This window comes from Equus asinus, chromosome 6, assembly GCF_041296235.1.
Source record: "Equus asinus isolate D_3611 breed Donkey chromosome 6, EquAss-T2T_v2, whole genome shotgun sequence".
NCBI classification, from domain to species: domain Eukaryota; kingdom Metazoa; phylum Chordata; class Mammalia; order Perissodactyla; family Equidae; genus Equus; species Equus asinus.
The window spans coordinates 39,768,626-39,782,666 of NC_091795.1; the positions used below are offsets into that span (position 1 = coordinate 39,768,626).

A 14,041-nucleotide genomic window follows, 5' to 3' on the forward strand; every position below is an offset into this window, starting at 1 on the left:
TTTCTCCTTTATTTTATAGTTAGAGCATTACACTGATTTTTTCCCTTAAACTTAAGTGTGGAAGCACGTTGTGTATATATATGAATTTCACTTCAGGAGAGTAAAGGGGATATTACAAAATATTACTATAAAAAGGGGAAATGGAGTCAGATAGGGTGGGAATCAGACTTCTGCACGGTGAATTCAGATTTCTGAAAGAATACTGAATTAACTTTTCTTATCTTTTTGATAGGAACTTTGAGAACAAGGACACAAGTCCTAGCTATCCGCTGTCCAACTGGGAGACAGTCTTTCCACCTATTAATACACTTTCTGTGAGCCAAATGTGACATTAGACTGTCTCCCTGCGCACAACGGGGCTCCTTGAAAACGGAATTCACAGCCCACTCAGCAGGTCCCCTCTGCTCTCTGCTTGGCATCTTGCTGCTCCCCTTCTTCAGCCCCACCTAGTAACCACCTGTTCTCCCCTTCTTCCTGTTCCCCATCTTGAAAAGATGCAAGGCAACCAAACAGAGCAAAGGTCTCCACAAACAAGGCCTAAGACCACAGACGGCCAGCCCTTCTCTAGCCCTGATAAGCCAGCCCAGTCCTGAATGCTAAGGTTCATCGATACTCACATGCTGACGGAAATCGTTTAGATTCAGTTCTTTCACTTCACGGTTTATTTTTAGTTCTCATACAACTGAAGTCATCAAATTCATTACGTGCGGACCTTCAAATTCATATTTTAAAAGAAAATCAGATGGGAAAGGGGCTGTGAACTTCACTTAGTGCTAGGAGTTACAGTGAAAAGTAATCTTTCAGCTGACCTCTGCAGGATGAGGGAGAACTCACCGAGGTCAACCCAGTGAATCTGAAGCACAGACAGTGAGGGCAAAAGGGGCACAAGACCCGGCCGAAGAAGCAGAGAGGATTCTAGACCAGGCAGACTCTTCAAGGCCAGGGTCAAGAGTTCGTTTTCACTCTGAAAACAACGTTTTTGAGTGATGTTTCTGAGCAATGTTCCAACTTGCATATTAAAAAGATTTCCTGCGTGAAGAATGCATTGGAAGGAAACGACAGTGGATACACGCACACTAGTCAGGACCTACATGCAAAAGAACAGGCACATTCCGTATGAGGATGCTGAGGGAAGTCGGGGGACAGGTTCCAAGATATTCAGGAGGTCAAATGAAAGGGACTTCATGAGGTATGAGCTGGACGAAAGGAAGGTCTCAAGGAATAAAAACGAGCTCACTGCACACAAGAGCAAAGTCTCACAATTAATCGTTTGAACGTGCAGAGGAAGAGCTCTCAGATGAGACCCGGTAGGCAGCTACTGCTGCCCTTCGTGATTCCCGGCAACGACACAATCCAACATTTTCCGCAGACAGTTCAGCGGTTGCGGAGGCCTTCTTCACTCAAACCTGGTTCTCATCACTCACATTTTCCGTGCCCAAACAACACAGTTTGAGGAACTGAGCGGGACTCAGTTTCGATATTTAAGTACCGTCCCCAGCACTGACAGACCATCCTAGAAAGCAGTCCCTCTGCACTTGACCCGAGCAATGGCCAGAGCCTCGCTTTTAAAAGCACGGGGAGAAATCAGAACATCTCATACCGTCCGTTTCAGCCACTGTACGCGGAGCAGCCAGACGGTCAATGCCTCCGAGAAAGGGGCGGAGGGGCCAAGCACGCGGCCTCAACAGTGACAGGCAGAGACCCCAGTGGACGAGACCCAGACCCAGGAGCCGAGAGGCGGCAGGGCTACGCCCAGGGGCCAAAGCGTCTTACCTTTCGGGAACGTGGTTTCTGCCCTTCCTCTTGGCTGAAGAAGGTCCGCAAAAGAGGGGTCCGTGGACCTGGCCGCGGCGGGCATGAAGCCATTGGCTCATGTGGGCCCCAAGATGCCCCCCTGCCGCCGAGACTGACAGACTCCCCAGTCCGGCGCCCTCGGTGTCAGAACAAGACCCCCAACCGCAAGAACCTGCGTGGCAAACCAGGCAGCGCCCAAATCCCTACCACAGCGCATGCGACACCGCCTGGCCTGATGACGTCACCAGGCCGGCTGCCAGAGAAGCCCGATCAGGGAACAGCACTCTGGCGGCTACGGCGCCCTCCTTCGCCGGAGGCCGGTAGTACAGCTCATGCAGATGAGCGCACGCTTGTCACCGCCTTGAGATTTCAAACACTGCAGGCCATGCAATGAAAACTGAAGTCAACTCCCCCAGTTCCTTGTGTGCTTCTCCAGATGTTTTCCAAGTGCTTACGTTCACTCGCATATTTTATATAAAGATTTCTTTGTACCTATATGCATATCCTCTATTTCATGTAAAAGCAGCGTACTCCACATGTTCCACAATCGACCTCTGACCCTCAACTTTCCAGTCCATTTATTCATACATCCATTCTATTCCTTTTAATGCTTGCATACTATTCCATTCAGTACAATTACCAAAATTTATGAGTCCAATATTGATGGACTTTTAGTTGTTTTCAGTACTTCTATCCTCTGCTACACAGAGACTGCAGTGTGAACATCCTCACGCGTGAGTACAGCTACTTTTAAATTCCTAGAAGTAGAATTGCTGGAAAGGATATGCAAACTTAAAATTTTTAAAGTACTCTCTAATTCCCCTCCAAAAACACTGTAACAACCTACTCTCCCACTTAGAGTGAAACTTTCATTGGATTCCTACCCTGTGCCAGGTATCATGTTACAGGGTGATGCTATGTATATTTTCAAAAATACCGATAAATAACTGAGAGGGATAAGAGTGGAGCTGAAGACTAAGATTTCCACACAGCATCAGGCACAGGGAGCTGTCCCTGTTAGGAAAACTCTGAATTTGGCTACAAGTGGAACGGCAAAGGACAGCACGTCCTACAGTAGGTCTGAAGGCAGAAGGGGCAATAAATTTCAGATTAACCTGTAGATAATTGTAATAGTGAATGCTTTTTACTGCCTATTTTCTAGTTTCTGAAAATATCTTACAAACACTGTTAATAATCTTCACAACCATTGGAGAGCTAGGTAAACAACAGGTCAGAGAGGTGAGAGTTCTGGAATAAAGGAATAAATGAATGGGTAAAACGATCACTAGCTCTAACATTTCTGGGATAGTCACAGTCTAACCAAGTTGAAATCCACAAGCATCTACAACTCAGGAATATTCTACATATTTCCTAGTAGGTGAACATTAGTAAGTTGCTATTTGCAAAAAGAACGACATCAGTTAGCACAGCAGAGTTTGCAAACTTACAACTTGGCACCTTCAACTTTGAAGTTACATCAAAAAATATTCCTGGGGCCAGCCCCTGGCCGAGTGGCTAAGTTTGCGAACTCCGCTTGGCGGCCCAGGGTTTTGCTGGTTTGGATGCTGGGCGCGGACGTGGCACTGCTCATCAGGCCACGTTGAAGCAGCATCCCACGTGCCACAACTAGAAGGACCCACAACTAAAATATACAACTATGTACTGGCGGGATTCGGGGAGGAAAAGCAGGAAAAAAAAAAAAAAAGGAGATTGGCAACAGTTGTTAGCTCAGGTGCTAATCTTAATATACATATTCCTTTGGAGTTTATGGAAAAAAATACACCATTGGTGAGCAGTGGCCTAAAAGTACACAGGGTACAGAAAGCTATAGACATGACCACACAAAATGTAACATGAATTGATCAGAACCTAGAAAGGCTATATTGGTCTTGCACTTCCCATTTGCTAAATGACACAAGCTGGGGTGGGACTACGCTCAGATGACGCAAGAAAATCTAGACCTAAGCACAACAAGGTTTCCAGAAAGTATGGGAAGCAGTAAAGTGTAGGTCTTTGGAGGTACGAATCCAACATGAAGTAAAAGAACGCCTCCATGGGTATGCAGGACACTGGAATGGAAAATATAGGAGCAAGGCATATTTGGAGCACCGAACAGATAAGTAGTTGACACTAACAAAATCTGCCAGTACCCGGCAGGGCCCCGGGGAACATGGAGGAGTTTGAGGGATGCCAGTCCTTAATTGAATCAAAAAGGGACAACGGGGAGAGTAAGGAAGAGCCTCAGGGCTAGACGGACAGGGTGTGTTACACCAAGACAAGTCTCAGTTATCCCCGTGGCAACAAAATGCAGGAAACGGGTCTATGGGACGAGACAGTACCCTAACTATAAAAAAAACGCTTCCTGTGAGTGCAGGGCTTGGTGGTAAGTTCCAGAACATTGGACTCAACCTTCTGACGTTCCTCAAGTTTCATTTAAGATTCTTTTAGAGGTAACATGATGCTGAGGCTGCAAGCTAAGGTTAAATGCCTGGAATGATGGAAAGAAAGCGGTTATAGAGACTGGGAAGCAGGAAAGGCCCAAGTAAGGGTTTGCCTGAACAGACTGGAAGCGGAAAGTGAATATTTTCATGTGTAAACATTTTACTGCTATGAGAATTTGTCTTACCACAGCTCCCACAAACTTATACTACCCACCCTAACCTGCGTTAGCTCCGGATTCCCTTCATTTCCACATGACATAGAGAAGAGAGAGACCAGTCTCACTTGTGGATATGTTGTTAGCCTCACGTTACATCCTCATATCATGGAAGTAGGCTATCCGGGGTATGAAGCTGAGGGGCAAAACCCTTCAAAGATTTCATGAGCCCCAGCCATAGCTCTACACTGCAATACCCTTCACAATTTCTCCTCGGGTAAGCACCCCCCGCCATCACTCAAAACATTAACATTTCATAACAGGAAAAATATTCCTATAAATGAAATGTGTGTCTTTGGAGGTCCCATCTAGCAGGTATCTACTTGTGGGATCCTGGCATCTTGGATCACACACCTCCTACTCATTTGAACTATGAAAGTCTCCACATAGGTCCACCTAGGCATCCGCAAAGCTTACCGCCAAGGAAAATGACTAGATCCACAGATTTCCTCCCCAAATCAGCTGACTCCACATACAAATCAGCAGCAACTCAGCCCTCGCCCACTGTCTCCCAGTCACCAGAGTGGTTAGAGAGAAGAGCACTAAGCAGGGGCACAAAAGCAGAGGCTCCCAGGCCAGCCGGGTGCACTGCAGACATCTGCTCCTTAGGCGTGAGGGCAGCGTGCAACTCACCACAATGCTTCTCACAGCCCCCTCGTAAGTTTCTCCACAGAACCCTTCAGGTCAAGTTAGTTCGTGAGGCTTCCCAATGAACAATCAGCAGGAGAACAGCATGTGATCTGTCTTCCAACGTTGGATCCTTAAAAACACAACCAGGAGAAACACGGAGAAAGACCCAGAGCATTTGAAAACAACCCATATTCTACACAATTACCAATGAATAACATAAATCATGTAATATCACATAAAACAAAGTGAGAGAAAGTGATTTAAGATTATTCTCTTTAGTGGACAGAAACTGCGGCTATTGCAGGTCTACCCAGCAAATTGAAAAGCTATATACTGAATTTTCTGTTCTCTTAATACAAAATGAGGGCAAAATGTGTCCACCTGTTTCTCAAGGCCAAAACATCCACAGACAGCTGTTTTCCTGTCCCTTTCACCTTGCCTCTTCCCTATTCTCCACGAATGTCCTCCTCTTTCTCTCACTATTCTCCTCTGCATGTTGCTTGGCCTTGAACACAACCATGGCCGACAGAGAACCCTAGAGGCCCATCATTCTACAGTGGCTGTTTCCAAGAGGGAGGAGGCTACAGCAACTGCCACACTGGATACACTCAGAGGAGAAGGAAAGGGGAGGACCCCGAATGCCTCTCATGTATAAAAGCGTGGGATGGCAGGAGGCCTGTGTGGCCCAAGGAGCCAGAGGTAGCAAATTATGGGCAAAAGAATTGCAACCCAAGGCTGGAAGACAAGAGCTCTGCCCTCAGCTGTGTCCCCAGCTCTCTGGCATCTGCTTCTAATGGGCAGGCGCCATTTTCAGAAGCATCAGGCACTGGAAAGAAGACCTCTGCTGCTGGGATTGAAAGGAAGTAACATCCAGGAGGGGGAGATGCAAGGGCGAGGCTGGTCCCAGAAACAAGGCCTATAATGCAGACAAAAGAAAAGGGGAGCAGCAGAGAGATGCAAGTCCAACCCGGCCCAGCCCAGTCCAAGGAAGGTAGGATTCAAGGAGAAGAAAGTCAAAGAGAAGACCGTTTAACCACATCATTCCCCATAAGGGGCACTCAACAAACCTCACCCTACTCTTTCACCAAGTTACAGAAGGAGCTGCCAATCCTTTCCTTTGCTCCTTAAAACCTGCAGTAAGTTCACAGTTAGATCACCTGGTAGGATTTCAGAACAACGGTAATAGGTCAACCTAGATGTCCTTTTCCTTCCTCTCTAAGGATATTAACTAACTGTACATGTAATTACTAATGTACAATGTATATTATAAAGTATAATTCATAGAATACAAAGAACTATGAGTTAATTACATTAATGAACATCTATAAGGAACGTTGAGAGGATTCCCTGACATAAGAGCCTGGGGAAGAGAGACTAGCACATGTGGCTCCTAGGATGTCACCTCCCCAGAGCTCAGCCATGCAGGTGCTGCTGTAGCTCTCCCCCGACTCCCTCCACCCAATCCCATCTTCTTGTGGGGAATCTGGCCGCCCTATTGGCTGTCTCGTACCTTTGAACTGCCTGCTCTGTGACATCATTCTCCCCCTAGACCTACGGCCACCTGCTAGAATCTTGGGGTTTCCATGGAGTTGTGTGTAAATAAATTTGGATCATCGCAAGTGACCAGTGTGACCAGTGACCTTCATACTGGACACACCGCTCTTTGACGGCAGCCACTCAGACTTCATCTGGTATCGTCTCCTCATCTCTTGGATCTGCAGTTGATCCTTCCTCTTCTTTTCTCACCATGTCAGGCAAGGAAACTAACTTTTTAAGTGTTCCATTATGTATTTTTGCCCCTAAATTTGGTAGTAGATTCTAATGTAGCAGAGATTAATGGGAGGAAAGTATTCAAGTAAACCTAGGGACCTAATTTAAGTTTTGACTTTGACATTTATGAGCTGTAGGACTTTGGACAAGTCGTTGACTCTCTCACAAACTCTGTTTTCTCTCATCTCTCACATCAGGATATTACAACTGTGGTTCCTTCTGCTCCTTTTCTTTTCTAATATTGAATCTTAAAGGGCACCCAGGTAGAAATGAAATCAGAGACTTCTTGAGGGTGTTTCCACAGAAACAGAAATCTAGGTGATGCAGGAAGTTAGCAGTATATCCCCAAAGGTTTCATCTGTAATGGTCTCCCTCCACTGAAATTTCAACTGTAGTATTTTAAATTTAGTGTTGTTCACAAGGCAATATGCCCATGTTTGGAGTTATCTACCTAAATGAGGTGAAAAAAAAAAAAGTAGGAAGAGACAAAGGAGAGTACTGGGCTACAGGGGGACTAGTCTTCAAAGGTCAGGAAGTTGAGGATTGTTTTCATCAGCACAGGCCAACAGGAACCTAGAGGGAGGATAAAATAGAAGAATGAGGAGGAGAGCGAGGAGGAGCTCTCCAGGAAAAAGAGGTGGTTTGGCATGAAATGCTGAAGGAACCAAAGATTTTCAATTGCAGCAGGAAGAGCACAGAGTGAAATGTGCTCAGAGCAGGGCGAAGCACAGGTGACTTCACATTCATAGCCGAGGAAGGCGAGTAAGGCAGAGGAGGGCATCGCCAGGAAAAGCAGCTTCTCAGACTCAGACTCACTTGTTTGCTTTTTTCTCTTGCCTCTCTGAACATGGATGGCACCTGAGAGTTTGAATATACACATTTCAGAGATCTTTTAGAAATGACACTTCCTATAATCCAGAAACTGATAAAGTCGTTATCCAGAGGGCTGGAGGCAACAGAATTTCTAGTGTTTTATTCTCATTTTTCAACTATGCAGATGTTATGCCTGTTAAAAATAAAACATAAGCTTTAAAAAAAATAATATCCCCTAACTTGAATCAGAAGGACTAATTCCTTACTAGCTGTTCCTTGCGGCTCATGGTCAGAGAAATAAGAACGAGCACAACAACGGAATTCCTTTACACTTAGGATGTTGCTCTCTGCTTTGTACCAGTTTTCACTGAAATATCTGTCTGCTTATATTGTGGCCAGCTATACATTCACATTGATAGCATTTTGATGCCTTTTAGGCCACTTTTACTGATCTACTCTGTCTGCACGTACTGGCTAGGAATTCATTCAAAATCACCTTCTTCTCGGGCTGGTTTTGGTAAATAGTATGCACTACAATGGAGCCGGCAATATTCACTTTCATGACAAAGCGTATATGATACAGAACTACATTTATCAGTAAACTGATTCTGCTTTGTTGCTTGCTGCATACCGCAGTTTTTATGAATATCTATATGGTTCTTTTTACTTCCTTGATAAATGTTTTCCATGATTTTTCACAGAACTTATCATGTCTTCCTCCAGATAACAGATATGTCCTATATGAATTCATGTATGAATTACTATTATTGTTGTTGCTGTTGTTATTGTAACTACAGATGAGTAACCTGAAGCTCAGGGAGATTAAATTACTGTTTTCTTTCAAAAAGCACTTCTTGGGATGCACACCCTCAGGCAATCCTGTGGAGGTAGGATCAGAAACCAGGCTTGAAGAGGGTAAGAGTAACCCTTTACACCTACCACCCGGACTGACTACTGGGTGAACTCTAGGGAACAGCACGTGAACTGCACGAGCAAACAGACCCTGAAGAAGACAGTGGTAACAGCTGCACTGTTTTCTAAGGGACCAAGAAAACACCTTATTAGGAGGTCTCCTTCTCCCGGGTTCTGGTAGTGGAACAGTCAGAGCAGAGTCCTGGCAAGAAGTCAGGAGACTTAGGCTCTGTGACCTGGTGATGATGCTGCCATAATGGGAGAATCGGACCACTCCAGCTGACCTCTCTGAGCCTCAGTTTCCTCACTCGTACCAGGAGAATGTCAGAACAGAGCATCTCTGAGGACGTTCTACTTCTAAAATGCTTCTATTCTAGCAAAGAGTAGATGAGTCAGGACTAGGGGAGGCTCAAGGGAAGGATGGACAGCGAGAAGGGGCTTCCAGCCTAGACAACAAGGTGTGGACCACACCACTTGGGGCTTCTGCACATCTCTGCCGCAGCTGGGAGCACAGGCAGTTACACAGAAAGGAACAAACTCCTCCCGCCCTTACAACCACCATAAAGGCGTGGGTGTTCGCTATCTCAGTGAGCACTGGGATGAGAGGCTTCCTCATGCAGCAACCTTGAGATGATGCTGCTCCTCAGACATTGTCAGAGTTGATCAATCTCACTGAGTTTTTCTTCACCCTCTTGTTCCCTACAGAAAATTTCAAAAATCCATCCTTACTTGGAACTCCAAACTCCCTGCAGCTCTCTCTTCCTGTGGTGAGCGACGCAGCTTCCCTAGCAGGAAGTGTCTGCAATTTCTCCAGAGTCTCTGCTCCAGCCGTCAGTTCAGGATGGCTACTGCCATCAGCCACGGGCACCTCTTCCCAGCCACTCATGGGCAGCGCCTACCTTTACCAACATTCTAGCACAACCACGCTGTCTGGAGTGACTGGCCAGAGCCAGAGCTCCACCTCAGCTGCTTCCTATCCGGGTCTCTTTGAGTGGGGTGTCCCAGGAAGCACTGCACAGGAGTCCTCTTCACTCGGAGACTGCACTCTGACTGTCACTGGCCACGACACAACGGTTTCTTCCATGTCTATGGCAGCACACTATGACAGAACTTCAGGTGCCAATAACCCGGTCCCACTGTATCCATCACTTTCCACCAGCCTTGTTCAGGGAACACCATCTCAGGTTCCAAATCAGGGACACAGCCTGTCACTTCCCTACCAGGAAGGAAGCCAGGTGTACTACTATGGTCACGGCACACTGGGGCCTCTGCTGTCTGGAGAACTTGGCCCCTGCCTGCAGTCCTACGGCTCTGTGTCCTACACAGGAGCTGGGGCCTCTGCTCCTCAACCAGAAATGGTGTTGGTACTAAAGGAGATTCAGCCCACACATGTCCTTCCACCAGCCTCCACCTCTGGGGTCTACTACGCTGCGTCTGCTCCAGCCATCCCACAAACCAGATCTCAAGGTGAGTACAAACAGCAAGAAGGCAGAGAAAGGAGGTCTGCATCCAAAATCAGGGTCAAATCTGCAGCCGGGAAGCGGCGAGGCCACAGACAGGTAGAACTGAAGTCCTGAGACATGAGTGAACACTACCCTCGCTCAGTGCTCCCCATTTCAGACTCGACATAAGAACACCTCATACAGGGGGGCAGGGGGGACACTGTAATGCTCATCCATGCTACATGGCTGAGAACCCCAAGAGCACACCAAGGGACCCCATACCTCTCACCACCCCAGCTGCTAAGTGCCCTACTCCACCACATACAAATGGACTCCCTCTGCCGATTTACGGGTTAGTCTCCTGGGAAGGCCTGTCAGAACTATCACTATGATAGAGACACGCAAACTTTCCCTCGCTTTGTTCACTCATACCAGGAATAAGCCCTTCTGTCCCGAGACGCTGTCAAAATTCAGCAGGCTAGGAATCTGTCCTTGCTCATATATTCCATCGGAAAGAGCTCCGCTCCCTCTCCTCGTCCACAGTGTGACGTGTTCTCATTCTCTCGGGAAAATGGACAGCATCAAAAAGACTCTATAGGAGAATGTTAGGACTTGTGAAATGTCTCATAGTATAAAACTCTCTTTTACTTTTTACTGCTCCTATGACAACCCTATGAAATAGAAAGAAAGCCAAGGGACAATGACATCCAATGATCACCAGTAAGAACCAGAACACTCGCCTCTTAGCTCCTAGCACAGGGCGCTGTCCATGATCCTTAAGAGCCAGGAGAAACGCCTTGCCCATCGGGGGAAGGGACGTGGTTGCTGCACTGGTGTCTAGGGGGGAACATCTCACCCACCGAGGACTCACTTCATCCTTGCTTCCTTTGTAGTGGTGGAAACCTCCCTGGGGAGAGAGACTTTCCTGGGACTGCAACCTCCAAGCCAGACATTTTGTCTACAGCAAACTCCAGAATTCCCCAAATCCTGCAGTAGCAGAAATACCCAGATGCTGCAGAGTAACCCACCACATGAGCCTGCAGACATTTCACTGACAGCTTCACTCCAGACTTCGAACAGTAACCTCCTGGCACTGTCTCCAGCTCCAAAGAATTGGGATGAGTTTAACACCAACCTTTCAAAGCCTCTGGATCCCGACCAGATCCCAATAGAAAACCAAGATCCTCTACCACACCCTTTAGAAATTCCTGATATTCTCCAGCTCCTGGCCTGCATCGATCCCCTCGGGCCAGAGGACCACCCTGCTTCCGAAAACGCTGATCTGGGAAAGAGTAGCCTGAGTCTTGAGGGCCAAGGGACACTGGAAAACGGGACCGAGGCTAGCGGTGGCTTTGCAGACATCGCTACACTGATGGAGGATGGTCACCTTCCCCAACTATTCGACCCCTTGAAAGACCTTGATCAACCCCAAGGCCCCGAGCTGATCCAAGCCAAAGAGACAGGAGCCATCGAGTCCATCCAGCTGCAGGAAAAGTCAAGTAGCAGAAAGGATGCCTCCGATAACACCAGGAAGAACAAACATCAGGCCTCTGAGCCTCTCGATGGTGCTCCCAAGGCCAAAATCCAGCCAAAGGACCCAGAGTGCCTGTCAGGGGGAGAAGGGCTTATTTGCAATGCTGCAGCCAGTGACAGGGCTCCTGAGAACGAGGCCGAGCACTCCAACAGCAAACCTCAGAAAGCCGCACCCAGCAGGATCAGTACAACTAAGAGCCATGGGCAGGAAAGGACCAAGAAGACCAGAGGAAACAACCCCAAGAAAGCCGGAGAGAGTCGGCAGTCAGGGACTGAAGTCAGGGTGGAAGAGAAGCCAATGATGCCCAGGATGAAGCGGAGGAAGAATCAACCTGAGCTGAGCCAAGAAACCTTTAAGCGGCCTCGAACCAGCCTCGGCCAGCACATGCTGGAGTCGGTGCAGGTGCTTCATGCTCTGGGGAGGAAGAGTGAGAAGAACACCGGGCCCTCTTCCTCCCGGGCCCTGGGAACCTCCAGCAACCCCAAACACCCCCAGCCCTGCCCAGCTATCAAACCGTGGCTGGATAAACCACTGGAGGGTCAGTGTCCTGAGGAAACTCAAGTCAAAGCCCAGAAAGCAGAGAGCAGTGCTGAAATGGAGTGTCCACCTCCATCCCGGGACGAGCTGCCACCTCCTGGGAAGGTCAGGTTGGTACCTTTGCCTTTTCTGTCCGTGGACAAGCCTCCAGCTCGACCTGTTCCTCGGAGGCCACAGGCTCTGGCCTCACATCGGCCTGCTGTGGCAGACCCTGCCCGGCCTGCTTCCACCAACTCAGCTCAACCAACTGCAGTCAATTCCACCCACCCAGCTCCTGCATCTTTGACAGGTCCTGCCAGACCAGCTCGGCCAATTACCACCAACCCCGCTCGACCGGGTTGGACCAACCCCACCCGGCCTAGCGGCCCTCAGTGTCCTGCTTCAAGGCCTGCACCTTACAGAACAGCATCTTGCACTTCTCTCCAGCAGGAGCCCGTTCCCACTGCTGTGCCCATGCTCCAGGCCCCGCCCAAGCCTCCCGCCCAGTATCTACTGGAGGATTTCAGCAAGCAACCAATTCCATGGAGGAAACCCGTCATTCCAGGGCCAGTGATGTCAGAGCCCATCACACAGGAACAGAGGCCAGAGCGGGAGGCCATGAAGAGGCAGGCTCAACAGGAGCGTGAGAAGGCTGCCAAGTACACCTCTTGGGGGAAAGTGCAGTTTTTCATTGAGAGGGAAAAAGAAATGGAAATTTCTCGATACTATGGCTACGCGATATAAGGCTGCTAGGGCTCTTGGTGCCCCTTTGGGGACCAGTTGCTTTTCTAGAGATAGATAGATAGATAGATAGATTTCTCTTATTCATTTTGATATATTTAAAAACTTAGTAAAACAGTAAATAAAGTACTAGAATGAATAGATGAGTAATAAAGAAGCCTTCTGTGTTTGGAAATGCTGTTAACTGTGTTTTTTCTGTGATGGGGGTGGGAGGGAACCCAATTCTTCAGGAGAAAAAAAAAGTGAAGTTGGACAGGAGAATGAGGGAAAAGGGAGACGAACTGACGAAAGAGGCCATAATTGGGTGCAGGGCTGGGGAGGCCAAAAGGGGAGAGATTTGAGGGGTTTATAAAAAGAAGCAGGAGTCGTGAATGACAGAAGTCAGAAGCAGGGCCTGAGGGGAGCGTTAAAAGAGTAAAATTGGAATAGAGTTGAAGACGGCAGCCGATGAGTCTAGGTTGACCAGGAGAAATGTAAAAAGTCTCTCGGGAGGCTGGTCTTATGGCTCACGACCACCACATCGGTGTTTTGGAAAACAAGAGATTCAGGACACCTTCCAAAAGGCTTGGGTCACTTCATCCATGAATGACTACGGCTGGGGACGGTCAGTATAAATCAAAGGGGAATCTACGGGATGAATGGCCAGGGCTGAGTTACCTTGGGGGCAGCTGATAACAGGAGCCTCCCCATGGGAGCTGCTGCAGCAGGACAGGGCAGGCAGAGAAATTTCCTCAACTTCTGTGCACCAGGCCCACGAGCCCACTACTTCAGTTAACCTTTGCAACAACACGCAAGGTCAGGGTCACTGAGCCGCTTTACTACTGACGTTCCGCAGTGGGCTGCAGTCACACTGCCTGCGGAGGAGCAAGGCCTCAACTTGAGACCTGCATGCCAGCAGTGCTCAGCATTTGCTAACGCCTGTTGGCGACCAAGCTGGCTTTCAGAGCACAGCATCCAGACGTTACTGGTGGATGAGATCAAACTTCTGGAGCGGGGCCTAAACTTTTTTTTAGATGTACTTCATTCTATTTCCCCTCTGTACAGACTATGTCGTTTTCCCACCCAAGGTCCAATTGCCATACATCGTCCTACACATCTGCCCCTTACCCCTTTCCTCCTCCTCCCCCGCTTTCCCCTCTGGTATCTATGTGTTTGTTTATCTTCCACATATGAGTGAAGTATTAGGTATATGTCTTTCTCCATCTGACCCATTTCACTTAGCGTAACACCCTC

General features: G+C 48.0%; 2 protein-coding genes across 4 annotated transcripts in view; one reads left to right on the top strand and one right to left on the bottom strand.

Annotated features, from left to right (window-relative positions):
- Positions 1–2,028, bottom strand: part of MTHFD2 (methylenetetrahydrofolate dehydrogenase (NADP+ dependent) 2, methenyltetrahydrofolate cyclohydrolase) — an 86,855-nt gene extending 84,827 nt beyond the window's left edge. For 2 of the 3 annotated variants that reach the window (XM_070511937.1, XM_070511938.1), the window contains exon 1: positions 1,774–2,028. The gene's annotated coding sequence lies outside the window, so the exon portion shown is untranslated. The remainder of the gene's footprint in view (positions 1–1,773) is intronic. The other variant, XM_070511940.1, reaches the window with a different exon arrangement.
- Positions 2,029–3,964: 1,936 nt separating this feature from the next.
- Positions 3,965–12,932, top strand: LOC123286224 (uncharacterized protein C2orf78-like). Its single transcript, XM_070511476.1, has 4 exons — positions 3,965–4,022; positions 6,754–6,834; positions 9,281–10,042; positions 10,911–12,932. Exons 1-4 carry the CDS (start codon positions 3,965–3,967, stop codon positions 12,809–12,811), a joined length of 2,802 nt encoding a protein of 933 aa, XP_070367577.1. The 3' UTR covers positions 12,812–12,932.
- The last annotated feature ends 1,109 nt before the right edge of the window (positions 12,933–14,041 follow it).